Here is a 13,980-nt window from a genome sequence, read left to right on the forward strand (position 1 = left end):
TTTTCCTCCAAAGATGATCCAGAAATGCATCTTTACACATGATTATTATCCACTGTAACTTTCTGAAAAAGACTGTTCTACAGAAAAAGAAACATACAGAGGTCACCAGTTTAGAGATTGGTTAAATTGGATGATGGAAAAGTGCCAAGACTGTATGTTACATTGTTCTATGTATTATCAGTATTTTTTCTTCCTAAGAAAAATATTTACACACTTTGTGAGTAAATGCTTCCTTAATGTCTTGTCGGTAAGTGTGGGAGGCAGCCTCAACTTGGAGCAGGCTCCCTCTTTTCTGGTGTCTTAAGTGGAGAACTAGTTGGAAAAAGCCAAGTTAAGGCCAGCCTTGCTCATCTTCCTTTCCTCTAATAAGGGGTAAAAACAGGCAATGCACTCCTCAAAGATCAAGCAGTTAGAGTTCAAAGAGTAGCTTTTGTGTCCTGGCTCCAGAAGGCAGCAGTCAGATTCTCCCTTGTTGGCCCTGCCCACCCTCTTAAACTGTGCCACCAAAGGGAGCAGGGGCTCTCCCTCAATGTGCTTAACCCTTAGCCTCCAGTGGAACACTCAAAGTCCCAATGAGAACATGGAAAAGTATGCGAGGAAAAATGGTTACCTTAAATGCCAACTAATAGATTTGGAGGGGGTGGTATTTGATGTGCTGTTTACTCTCAGTTATGTTAATGCAAACACGGTCATTATTAGGACCTTTTCCCTTCCCAGCTAGAAATAGAGAATGAGTTGTATATTGCTTTTATTCAACTTGCTGTCGCATTAGAGTTGGAGAAGGGACTTGGATCCGTGTGGACTGCCACAGCTGGCTGTCTCCTCAGGCTCATCATAAAGAGCATTTCGACGAGAGGACTCAGAACAGAGCATGCCCTGTCGGGGATGCCTTCCGCCACCAAGGAAATGGCACAAACTCAAATGGGATGTGATGTGTTATTTGAACAGTACCAAAGTGCATTCTTCAATGTATGTTTACCTGCTTGAGGAGAGGCCCAAGTCGAGAATATAGTGAAGCACTCATGAAAGTGAATGTTCTGTTTCTAGTCAAAGTCTTATCTCTGGAGAGCGATCTCAGGCAAATCTGGGCTAAGCTTAGACTACGTGCGTTTGTTATTTGATGGGAGATGCCCCACGTTGGAATGTCTTGCTTTGGCATTCAGAAGGATGAGAGAAATTAGTCAGGATGGGGTTTCTTTCCATGGTGTACAACTGTCTTTTGAGCTCTAAGTTATTTTTGATTTATGACTTATTGCCATATTCAGCCATTCTTCTAATGGAGGCACCAAGAAAGGGTTTGAGTGAAGAACAAATGTGTAGGATTTCATTGTCCTTGCACATTAGGGCTGTACTCAGAACATCTGATTTTTAAAAAATCCCCTCTTGGAAGCTTGCTCAGGAACCCATCAGAATCCCCTTGGTATCAGTTTCTCATCCAAAAGAGAACAAATGTATCCTTGTTCCATATAAACTTGTAAAACCAATTTGAACTACTGATGTAAGAGTCCTTGTCACACATGGTAAACTAGCACCTGAGGAACCTTTGAAATCTTCTGGCCCAACCTCTTCTAAAGGAGGGTTGTTAAAATGATTTGCAAGAAACAATACAGCTAGTCAGAGAAGAACAGAACTTGATTGTCCCTTGGCCCATAAAGTAATAGAAAATGCCTTACATGCCACATTCATTAATTCCCTTATAGCTTGGTGTGGTAAAAGGGGTGGCCCTCATTTGCACGTAGGAAACTGGCCCTGACAGCCTGGAAGCCAGGTCCTCTGACTCCAAAGCCACTGATTGCTTTTTCTGCTGCCCCGGTTCAAATCGGTCTCAGGGCGGTGCCATCTTCCTCTGCTGGCCTTCCCTAGCAGTATAGTTCAGTTGCTTTCTGGGTCGTCTTTCCTCCTAGACTGGGCCTGACAGGGCTAAAGAGATCCGCCATCCCTCTGCGCCCACTATAAGGGTGGGAAGTATCCTGAGGTAGCAAGAATTGTGAGGCACAATCTGCAACTAAATCAGTCCTGTGGCCACATCCATCTCTCCCTGGGTAATCACTGGCACCTTGGATAAATGACTAGGAAAACATGGCAGAATTTAAAGAACTGGTGGTAGGAGAAAATATTTCTTCTGGTTTGCTCCTGTTAAATTGAAGAAGGTTCAGAATAGTGGCAGCCAGCTTCCCATCTCCTTATAGAGAAGGAAGGGGGTCCTGGGTGAGAGCCAGCCGAGAGTTGATATACCAAGTGGTAGTTCAGATGTGCTCAGGTGAGTGAGCGACTATGTGGCAACAGGAAGGGTGGCTACCACCCAAATGGCCTCCTTGATTAGTTATGAATTCCAGTTCATTTGACAGATCTAGTTTGAGGCTTTGTTGAGATGCGGATTAGGTCATGTCTCTTCAAAAGCACAAAACTCAGGAAACCAAGCAACTGAGGCCTCAAAATGTGTTTTTAACACCAAAAGGACCCGTAGAGATTGAAAACCCCATTGATGCTATGGGTAAAGTTAAATGAGCTGCTCTACCTATATTATACAGCAAATAAGAGAGGGAGGGTTAAAAAATGAACCCTAGTAATGTGACGCAGTCTGGATTACTCCTGAGATACAAAAGAATTGGACATAACTGGTAAATGATTGTATGGCTTCCAGAAATGCAGCAATTCACCTGTATGGGAGGGTGAGGGAGTAGACAGTCTGATATCCTGCCTTAAAACGTCAGGCAGGTTGGAATGCTGTTTTTTTCTTGATAGGAATGTGGTGGTTTTAAAGGAATGCCAAGGTAGTGCCTGTGGGAGTATGCTCAGCACTGGCTCCTAGTCGCCTTAGCCATAGCTGTGTATAATCTCCTTAAGATGAGAAAGCTCATTATCAGGAATGCAAATGATCTTGGCAGCCTGGAGGCTAAGATGATGAAATGTAGAAAATCCTGCATTGGATATCAAAGATCAACTTCAAGTATAAAAAAGGGAAAGCAGTTCTGGTATTAGTAATCTGCTGATAAAGGCTTAATAAAAGCCAAAGGGATAATGCCATTGGTTTTAAGCATGAGCAAAGGACGAATAAAATGTTTGGCTCTATAAAAATGTCCTATTCAGAGAAGGGAGGGGGCAATGGTGCTTTGTGCTATGTTGGACACAGCTGGAGTACTGCATCTTAGCTATCATGAGTAGAGAGAAAAACCCCAAACTTGGCAAGTCCAGGAAAGGCAACCAATTTAGTCAGATGGTATCCTATGTGGAATAACTGAGAAAGTTAAGAGTGTCTGGCCTGGATAAGTGTAGCCTCTTCAGGATGTTTTCACATCGGTGAACAGTTGGCCTGGCTGGGCAGAGAAAGCAGATACTCTTGGCCAAAAAGCAGAGCTAGGACAAACAAAGGGCTTAGATAGCCCAATGACTAGAACTGTTCTATAGCTTTCTCAACAAAGTAGGGGACAGCTTTTGGAAGGAATGAGCTCCCTGACACTAGATGTGCAAGCAGGAGTTAAATGATCTATTGTGGAGTTTGCAAGAGGCTTCCTCCCTCGAGGTTGGGAGATGTTTCCAGGAGCCTTTCAGGCCTGAGAGCCTATGGTTTGTTAGTGTTTCTAGCTGAAGGAAGCAGTCTACTTCTTTAGAACTGGAACCTAGCGAGGTTTACAGTGTGAATGTTGGGGTGGATTCTCCTCCCTGACATCAGGGGAAGGGTCTTTGGCCCCAGGAGATCCAAGGTGGTGAGTCAGCAACATGCCCGTGTACAGGAGTGGTGCTGTGGGTAATATTATTACCCGTATCTGTCCAGGTGCCTGTGTGAATGAGTGAGATATGACTGACTTTGTAATTTGATATATATGTGACTGTATGAATGCAAATGTGCCTAGTATGGTAAATATTTAACTGGCCACATGTGTGAGGCTATGTGGTTGAGTATGATCGTATGCAAATATTCTGTGTCTAATAGAGTCCCACACTTGAAATACAGCATATACTCCATGCTTCTCCTGTTAGGTCTGTGGCTATAAGACTAAATTTCTATAATCGTCTTTATTACAACTTAGGTTGTCGGAGTTTATGTCTTGCTGAGGATCCTTAATCCTTGTGGCACTGCTTCCTGGAGACTCTGGGAACTGCTATCCAGATCTGAACTGTGGGCACCTCCAGAAAAGTAGCCTTAGGAACAAGGGTTGCCCAGGTAACTAGGTCATACCCAGCATCCATCCCCTCTGCGCATCTCTGGAATTCAGCCCCAGTGGCCTCCAGATCCTCCTCTGTAGCAGGTGCTGACTAGTAGGCACTCGCAAGAGGGGGGCAACCCTGCAGGCTGCCTGGGCCATAGCTAGTTTATGTACTGTGAGCCCAGGTTGACCTTGCACAGCCCCAGGGTCTGTTTCAGAGGCACACAGCCCACTGTGTTTGCATATGGGACTTCAGTCCATGTCCTAGGTTAGAGGACCCTGGGAAACTCCATGTAAGCCCTTTCCTCAGCTCGTCCCAACTTTGTGGCCATAGCTGTCTGATAAAGGAATTCCCAGTCCTCTCTTCCTCCTCCCCACATCTGCCCTCACAATGGAAAAAGCTGCCCAACAGAAAAAGCAGCGTTTCGGGGCTTGATGGTCTATTTTTCCACCCCCTTCCAACACACACACACGCTTTATTGGCTGTGGGTGAGTTAATGTCTCTGAGCCTTACTTAGGTCCTGTGGTGCTTCTCTGCTTCATCAACTTTTCTATCCTAGCGCTCAACTGTGTGACTCAAGCAGGTTTCCCATAGGACTCTAGGATGCGCATCACCTCGGAGATCTTTCCCAGTGTGACAGCCTGGCCCAGGCTCCAAGAAAGAACATAGGCTACCCTGCTCTCTGCACCCACTCTTTATTGCAGCTGGGCCAGGCGCTGGATCCTGCCGGGCCTGGGGAGGGGAGGTCCTGACAAGCTCCCCACTCTGGGGCCAGCCAGCAAGGCTGAGCTGAGCTCTGAGGCCCACACCCAGCCCAACCAGCCCGCGGCAGAGGCATGGTCGAGAGTGCGGAGCCCTCGGGGAGGGCGCAGGGCGCAGGCCCCGCAACGCACGTGGCCCTGTACACAGCTCTAGCCTTTCGAGTCACTGGCTGTGGGCTCCTGGCAGAACTCATCCATGAACTGGAGGAAACGGCCGAACTTAGGTGGGGCCTCGCTCAGGGCTGGGCGGGCCAGAGGCGGTGCTGTGGCCCCGAACACTGTCCGCATCGAGCTGCGCACCAGCTGCTGGTAACGCGCCCGAAACTCCTTGAGCAGCCTCTTGGCCTCCAGGTACTGCTTCTGGTTCACCAGCCGCCGCTCTGTCCGCTGACTCAGGACAGCTCCTGAGGGAAAGAAGCCAGGAGGGGCAGCAGGCTCGCTCTGGGTGTCACCTAGCCTAAAGCAGTGGGGGCTGGGGCTAAAGGCCTTACTTAGAAAATGGGATGGCATGGGAGAAGAATGTTAAGGGGACTGAAATATAGCCTCTCCAACTTACTGGATTTCGTTAAGCAATGTCACCATAAAAAAATAAAGAAAACAAACAAAAATCAAAACAAAACAAAACAATAAAAAAGAAGAGTAAAGAAAAAAGAAAAAAAAACACCTCTCCAGCTTGAGGCATTAGGAAGCCAGCGGTGTCCTGTCATGCCTTAGTTCTAGTCTGCAACATGCTGTGGGACTTTAGGCAACTTCCTGCCTCACTCAGCCTTCAGTTTCTTCACCTGGGAAGCGCTGGGGCAGATGCTCCCTAAAAGCCCTCCTAGCTCTGAGATGAGCCCTTTGCTTTATACCAGCAGATGAATAAACTAGATCTCTGGTCCTGGCAGCTGAGGACTGGGGGCCAGAGCTATACCTAGCGGAGCCTCTGTAATGTTCTGGGAGTCCCGCATGCGAATGAGGATGTCATCCAGAAGCTGGGCTCGAGTCTTCCGTGGAGGCGGAACAGGCATCCTCTGGGCCTGACAGAAGGTGAGAGGAGAGTGTTATCTCAATCTTATGCTCAGACTTTCCTGGCCTCACCTCCTCATATAGTCACAGCTACAGGTTGGGAAGCAACTGGGGGCGCTGGGAAAGCATGGCCCTTAGAAGGGCCTGAGGTGACAGCCACCTCTGTTCCTGTGGGAGTCCTGAAGGACCATTTATACACTCAGGGAGGTGCAGGTTTACCCGTTTCTCTTTGGGAACATAGTGTTTCTGAAGAGTGTTCATCTTGGGCTTGGAGGAGTGGTAAAGGCGCGGGTGCTTCAGCATGTGCTGCAGGGCCTGTGCATTCTTCTGGATTCCTAGGGCAGGAAGGCAACATGGAGTCGAGGTACCTCCCCCACTTTCTCCTAGATGTCTCCCCCAATTTGTTAATTCCCCATCTCATAGTGGTCCTGGATAAAAGGATGAAAAGCCCCAAGAGGGTGTACTGTTCCCACATCTCTTCCTGATCTGCTGCAGTGTCAGAAGTTCCATCACTTATTCAGTGAATACTGGTCCCTCATGAGCACAGATCCTAATGGGAAAATGGCATTGGTGTGGGGAAAAGGGCTGACTTCAATGTAATCCCATTAACCTCAGCGGGGTTATACTGCAGAGACTGACACCCGAGAGAGCACAGCTAAGCTCTAGTTCCTTTGAAAGTCCCAATACTATTAACATATCAGTCTGAAATAAGGAGCTCAGAGATGGCACTGTCTCCCTTGCCTCAAACCAAATAGAGGAGACTGGATGTTCAGTCTGGGGCTTAACCGGGCTGGGGAAGAGCTGGGGAATCTGGGTGTTTGTTCATCAGACCCTTCCTGGAGAGACTTTGCCAACCAGAGCTAGGCCCAGACTGGTTGGAATCTGAACAGCTGTGGCTCCCCAAAGCCAATTAAGCCACAGGCCAGGGGTTCCAACATGTAGGGCTCCAAACCAGGACACCCTCAGGGGCCCTCTGACAGTCCGAAGACAGCTCCTTGGTCTGGAAAAGAGGCTTGGCACTAGCCTTGGCTTTGCCCTGACTTGTTCTGGGCTGTGGAGAGGGCTCCATGCCTTGGAGCTAGTCTTCTCACATACCCTTCGGCTCAGTGAAGGTTGGATCAGGCTTGGCTGTCAGCAGCTCCTCGTAGCCATGGTACTTGCTGGGGAGTGAAACAGATGGAAACTTCCTCCGAGTCCTCTTCACCTCTCTGGGCGCTGGGGGTAGGGGTGATCTTTGTTTTTTCTCCACCTCTGAAGCATCCCTCTGGAGAATGGAGGAAGGCAGCCCACTCACCTGGCCCAGGAAGAAAAATACATTCATTCATTCCATGAACACTTCTGAGCCTCAGTTCTGTGTGGGGCCCCATGCTGGGCCCTGTTAAGGGCAAGAACTAAGACTGGGGTGAGAGAAGGCGAACATGAAAATAGCCAATGACCATACACCTTGGTAAATGGCTGTAACAGAAGGGAGCACAAGGCTTCTAGGTGAGCCCGCAGGAAGCCCTAAACCAGCCTGGGGTGCCAGGAATTTTTCTGGAGGAAATGATGCCTTAGCCTGAGCTATGTCTTGAAGAACCAGAAGAGCCATCCCCAGGCAGGGGTGGAGAAAAGAGAAGTCTACAAGTGATGAGAAAGGAAGACTGTTGCAGGCAAGGGATGCTATTATAGCAAGGAGCACAGGTAAGACACAGCAAGGTGCTTTTAGGGGAACCTAATACTGGTATAATTGGAGTGCACTGTAAAGAGGGAGGCAGCTGGAGCAATAATCAAGGCCCAGATCAGTAAAGATCTTTAAATGCCAAGCTGAGGCATTTTGTTTTTGTTTTATTTTCTTTATCCTTACTGTGATGGATAACAAGCCATGGAGGAGTTATAGGGGAATAAGTGAACATTGTCTGAATTTGGTTTTAGCCTACCCCAATTGGTTTTATGATAAACATCTTTATGAAACCTGTATTTCATGTAGGGATGTAATTACTTATTATTAAAACTTACGACTGTCTAAAAAGACCTATAACAAGTAAAGAGATTGAATTAGCAATTTAAAATTTTCCCATCAAAAGTCAAGGACCAGATGGCTTCATTAGTGAATTCTACTAAACATTTAAAGAAAAATGAACACCAATCCTTTGCAAACTCTTCTAAAAATTAGAAGAGAGAACACTCCCAACTCATTCTGAGGTCAGCATTACCCTAAAACCAAAATGAAAGAAACACATCCCAAGAAAGGAAAACTACAACTCCATATCCCTATAAACACAAAAATCCTCCAAAAAATGCTAGCAAGCCATATCAGCAACATAGAAAAAGCAATAGGTAGGAAAAGTTAGTTTAATACCTGAATATCAAATATGGTAATATACCTATCAATAAATAAAGGACACAAACCAGATGATCATCTCAACAGACACAGAAAAAGCATTTGGCAAAATCTAACATCTATTCATAAAAAAGCAAAGCAAAAACAAAACAAAACAACAAACAAAGAACAGAAATTTCCTCAACCTGATAAAGGACATTTATGAAAAGCCCACAACTAACATTATAATTAATTGTGAAAAACTAAAAAGCTTTCCTGCTAAGATCAGGAATAAGACAAAGATGTCTGCTCTTGCCACTTCTCTTCAACACTATGCTGGAGGTTATAACCTGGGCAATTAGGCAAGGAAAAAAAAAAGGTTTTTTTTCAATCATAGTGACTCAATTGTATTGCTTTTGGCTGCTCAGAACTGCATTTTGGCAATACACCTCTATTATGAGAGTAGTAGTGCATGATGTGCATGTTTGAGTGGCAGAATTACCCTTGAACTTATTCTTTTCCTTTCATACAACTCTCTCAATTGTTTATTTTTAATGCTTATTTATTTATACTCTACTTTTTTCCAAAAAGGTTCTAAGTCATAAAGATACTTTTTTACTGTAGGAATCTGTGTATCACTGTAAGTCGTACGTGGAGTACGTAAGGGATGGATGGATAGACAATCAGACATAAATGTGTGGGTGAATGTACATCTTGGAAAGATCTGGAGGGGCAAGACTACAGGTGGGGAGATCAGGAAGGGCAGTGATACAATAATAAAGTTCAAGGGGCCCCTGCCGACTCTTCCAGCCTTGTATTTCCGTTTTCCTACATGTCACCCTTCTGTTGCACTAACAATGAACCACTCATGGTTCCTGCAGGTACCATTATAATTTCCTCTGTATCCTGCTTCATGGTGTTTGCTCTGCCCAGAGTGCCCTTGCTGCCTCTATCTTTACCTTGTTAACTCCTACTCAGCCTGCAAAACTCATCTCATTTGATTCTCTTCCAGGAAGCCCTCCTAGTCTGAGGCAGAGGCATCCCCCTTCCTCTAGGCTTCCAGTTCCTGAGTTTCTCACTCTCAGCATTGACTGTATGCACTGTTCCTGTCCATCTCCTCCATTAGACTGAGGACATCTTGAGGACAGGACCATGTCTCATCCATCTGTGTTCCCAGGATTCAGAGGCAGCATCAGAAGTGAGGTGACCTTAAGCAGATTGGCAGAGGCAGCAGCAATCCCTTCTGAAAACCTTGTCAGAATTGCGTCCCAGCCAGCCCCCAGGTGTGGTTTGTACCACAGGACCATGACTTGTCCCCATGGGTGTCTGTACTAGTAGCCATGGGTCAGTGAGTCTCCCAGAAGGGACCTGTAGGCCTAGTTAGGGTGCTACCTTCTGGTTTCCAGATCCGCCTTGTGCTTGCTTCCAGCTGCCTACAGCAATCCAGCTATCTAAGGGCTGCTCAGGAACCTATGGGAGTTGGGAACAAGTGGGCAGGGGCAGGTGGATCCAGGTACCTGGGTCAAGAAGATGGATTCTGTGCTCTTGATGTCCTCATCTGACAGGTGTTCCGGGCTGAGGTGGCCAGCGGTGTCACTTCGGCGGGACGTTGTCTCTTCACTAAGCACAGTGGAGTCGGAGCAGATGGGCGGAAGTGGCACAAAGGTCCGGTGGGGCAGGGAAGGGCCGTGCACGCCCTCCACGGGTATCACTGACTCCTGAGAAGTGCTTTTGGCAGTAGGCCGCACTTCAGTCAGCTCTGACCCTAGTGTCTCCTTTGAGGGAGACTGGGTTGTGGTTCCAGGTAGGCGATGGAGAATCAGAGGCTGCTTTGGCAACTTTAAGATTTGGGTTTTCACCTGTCATGGGAGAAGGGCTGGTATTGGTTTGCTTCCTAATCAGAATCTTTCCTCTTGGACCTCATCAGCCTAAGGCCAGTTTGTACAGTAACAGAGCACTGGGTGAGGGCTCAAAAGGAGAGGGAGGGAGCTAAATCACACTTATGGGCACCTAGGATGTGCCCCATGCATGACATACATTGTTTTATTTATATCTCAAAACTACCCAGTGAATAATTATCCTCATTTTATAGATGAGCAAATGGGCTCAGAGAGGTAAAAGTGACTTGTCCAAGCTCACAGAGTTATTCAGTGGCAGCGTCTGGACTATCTAATTCCTGTCCTGGGCTCCAGGCTTCATTCTACACCCCTGACCATATCACTCCAGCCCTCAGTAGTCTTATTCCTACGATCAAGGCTTAACACAGTGCCCTTAACTTTCCTCAGGGACTCCTAGGAGGGCATGGGGGAGATGGTCCTACAGTTCCTGGAAGGCAGCAACACCAGGCCCCGTTCAGGATGCTGGTCCTTGCACCTTATATAAAGATCTCTCAGAGTTCGAGATCAACGCAATAATTTCTTTCTTGTTGAATTGCCCAGCTTCTTTAATTAGCGAAAGCCTGTCTTCCTTTTTCCCTCCTCCTTTGCCTCAGGTGCCAGGAGGGAACCATGTGCTCAGTTTCCTTCAGCTGCGCTTAGTTCTCCCTAGTTACATGGTAGGTTGATTTTATTCTTTGTCAAAGGTATTTGGTCCACTTATAGCTATACTTAGACAATATAGTGTAGTGGAAAGATCCCCAGCAGTGTTGTAAGAAAAATATGGGCTGGAATACAGAGGGAGCAGACTGCTCTCAACATAAGGAAATGATTCCTAAGATTCAAGCAGGAGATGTGTATTCTAGGCCTGGCACAGCCATTCATGATTAGTATAGGTGACTATGACTTGTACTGGTATGGCTTTGGGGAGTTTATAATGTATTTTCCTATCTGCTGCTTCATCTAATCCTCTCAGCAGCTCTGAGAGGTTTTAGAGTTGAGAAGCTGAAGCTCAGAGAGTGAAACTTGGCCAAATTCAGGCAGCTATGGAAAGTGATAAAGTCAGGCTCATACCTGAGTCTTCTGACTGATTTCTCCCCACATCTCTATAGTTCTTTCTCCGGACCTCAGTTTCTCTGTAAAATTAGGGGGTCAGACTCAATGACCTCCAAGGCTCATCCTGACTCTGCCTTTTGGGTCTCTCTGATTGTCTCATCCCTCCTGGGTATATCTGTATTAATAGAGCACGGAAAAGAGAAGACACTACTGCTACTACAAACCTAATGAAGGGATTCTGGGCATTGTGGGAGAGTGCAGCTTGATTGCCAGGCGGGTCTACATGCATTAACATGGGGTTGGGGAGTACTGCCTTGGAAGCCTTACCTTCCGTGAGTCCTTCCTAGGCATCAAAATATGATGTTTAGCCTTCGCTGTCTTCTTTCGAATTAAGTGGATCCCTAGCCGCTCCTGGAGGAAGCTTTTGAGCAGTGGAGGGACCCCTGGAACCATGATCGGAAAATAAGATCACGATTAGCTAACATTTACTGGGGCACTATGTGTCAGGCACTGTTCTAATAACTGTACTTAATTAACTTACTTAATTCTTACACCAACCCTAGGAGATATGTACCTATATTATTTCTGTTAGATAGGTGAGGAAACTGAGGCACAGAGAGGTTAAGGAATTTGCCCAGGGCAACAAAGACAGTGTGGAGCAAGTATCAAAACTCTGCTGGTGTCACTCCAGGACCCAGAATTCTAAAACTCCTTCAAGCTGCCTCATCATGGACAGTGGGTTCTACTGCATTCACTGTGCTCTGGGAGGAGAGAGCTCTACACCCCCTCTCCAACTGAGAAATGAGGTCACAACAGACATGTTCCACAAAGCAGGGTGTTGCTTAAAGAGCTCACGCAGGATCTAGATAATTCTGTATTCCATTCTCGGCTATGCCTCTTTCTTGCTACGTAACCTTGGGTAGATTGTGAACCTCCCTGATTCTCAGTTTCTGCCACTGTGCACAGGGATGATAATGCCTGCCTCACAAGGCTGCTGTCAGGATGAGCGGGTGCAAAGCAGATGTTCAGCAGTGTCTGCCGTTTTCTCCATCCCCCTTGTCCACCCACCCACGATGCAGAGCAGAGCTCAGGGCTTGGCACTGATAAGGTTGGGATGAGGGTGCCCACATTGCTTCCTGGGCACTGGGTTGTGGGGAACAGCTTTGCAGGCACCATACCTCGTGTGTGGGCCACCAGGGGGTTGTTATGAAAGACGAGCTCACAGAGAGATGGGAAGAGAGCTACCGGCAGGAGGGCGTCTTCCTTCGCAATCTGGAAGGCATGCAGGTGAGAGCATCAGGTTGACACCACCTCTCACCTCTGCCCAAGTGCCTCCAGGCCCACAATGCAGGGCTACATGCTTGCTAGGATTGGGGTGGGGCTGGGGAAGTGATGCTGTTGTGGACAGGACTCACTGATGGGCAACGTCTTATCTCTGTAGTTTCACCTGTTCACGCCCAGAATGCCTTGCCCCTCCTGTCTGAAATCTTACCATCACTGTTTCATGTTTCAAAGTTAAGAATTTTTCTCCCTTCTGTGCACTGGTTATGTAGCTTATACTAAGTGTTGGGGATGCTGGTGACAATAATAACAAAACAATAGACTACTTGTCTTGCAAGGAATCTGGAAAGTAGGCGGGGAATTGACTTTGACTTCAGGATACAGTTTGTCTGACATGTCCCCTTCCTCAGGGCAAACTCTACACACTCCATCAGTCTGTCAACAGTACTCCTAATGGTCTTTTTCACTGAGGCCTGTCCTGGGCACTCATCTGGGGAAGGACAGGGAACAGGAGGTCAAGGGAACCCACCCATCTAAGGGATAAGTAGACCCCATAGTAAGGGAGACCTCATGGCTATCTGGGGCCCACAGGCTGCTCCACCCAAGGCCAGCCTCTGAAGGACAAAAAATACATAATCCTTGTTAAGCAGAGTGGCTGGAACATCTGGGGACTACTCTGGAGAAGGTGTCTATTAGCAATAGAACAGTATCAGAGCCATCAGTATCACAGGGGCCATGCGTGGGGCAGTGACCTTTCAGATGCCTGGATACACTGAAAGCTGTTGGATCAGATTCGGGACCCACAGAAGGCGCTAAGGTCTGAAGGCTGGAAGGAGGAGGGCACTTCAGTTTGGCTTCCTCTGGGACTTCTCTAGGTAGCACTACAGGCCCAGTAGGCTATTAACCTAGTCAATGTCTCATTTTGGTTCATTTGCTTAACAAATATTTACTGAATACCTACATGTAATAAGCACTGAGTTGAGATTGAGCAAAACAGATATAACCACTGACCTCATAGAGTACTACCTAGTAGGAAACAAGCATTGAAGAAACAGTAACATAAAGAAGAGCAGATTTACAACTATGATTAGTGCCCTAAAAGAGAGGCACGTGAAGTACTAGGGTGATTTGACCTAGTCAGAGAGATAGGAAAAGGCATTTCTGAGAGATCTGAAGGATGGGTGGGAGGTAATTAGCAAATATAGTGGAGGATGGAGTATGTGGCAGAGAAACCTCTGTATTAACCAAAACCGTTTCCTCTACTTTCTGGGCACACAGCTGGACTGTGTATCTTCTTGCCTTCCAGGAGCCAGATGTGGTCATATACTCAGTTCTAGCCAGTGCAACCTGGGTGGAAGTAACAGATGCCATTTCCAGGCATAGCTCATTCAAAACCTCCTGCTCGATCTTCTACATCTCTCACCACCTACCCACTCCTCAACCACCTATCCACCAGATGCACAGGATCCAATAAACTACTCTTAAGTCCCTATGGGATGACAAAGCCATAGCCAGAAGGACCCTGGGTCTCTGAATGATCATATGGAAGGCC

General features: G+C 46.9%; 1 protein-coding gene across 5 annotated transcripts in view; it reads right to left on the bottom strand.

Annotated features, from left to right (window-relative positions):
- Positions 1-2,355: 2,355 nt before the first annotated feature.
- XRRA1 (X-ray radiation resistance associated 1) overlaps positions 2,356-13,980 on the bottom strand; it is a 50,874-nt gene continuing 39,249 nt past the window's right edge. For 4 of the 5 annotated variants that reach the window (XM_025042549.1, XM_015600501.2, XM_015600499.2 and 1 more), the window contains exons 13-19: positions 12,326-12,419; positions 11,475-11,590; positions 9,735-10,076; positions 7,014-7,212; positions 6,138-6,253; positions 5,824-5,929; positions 2,356-5,314 (exon numbers count right to left, since the gene is read on the bottom strand). In XM_025042549.1, coding sequence (XP_024898317.1) covers positions 5,061-5,314; positions 5,824-5,929; positions 6,138-6,253; positions 7,014-7,212; positions 9,735-10,076; positions 11,475-11,590; positions 12,326-12,419 — 1,227 coding nt within the window. In that variant the 3' untranslated portion in view covers positions 2,356-5,060. Of the gene's footprint in view, positions 5,930-6,137; positions 6,254-7,013; positions 7,213-9,734; positions 10,077-11,474; positions 11,591-12,325; positions 12,420-13,980 lie in introns of all 5 variants that reach the window. The other variant, XM_015600502.2, reaches the window with a different exon arrangement.

Source organism: Pteropus alecto, unplaced genomic scaffold (assembly GCF_000325575.1).
Source record: "Pteropus alecto unplaced genomic scaffold, ASM32557v1 scaffold7, whole genome shotgun sequence".
In the NCBI taxonomy this organism is placed as follows: Eukaryota; Metazoa; Chordata; class Mammalia; order Chiroptera; family Pteropodidae; genus Pteropus; species Pteropus alecto.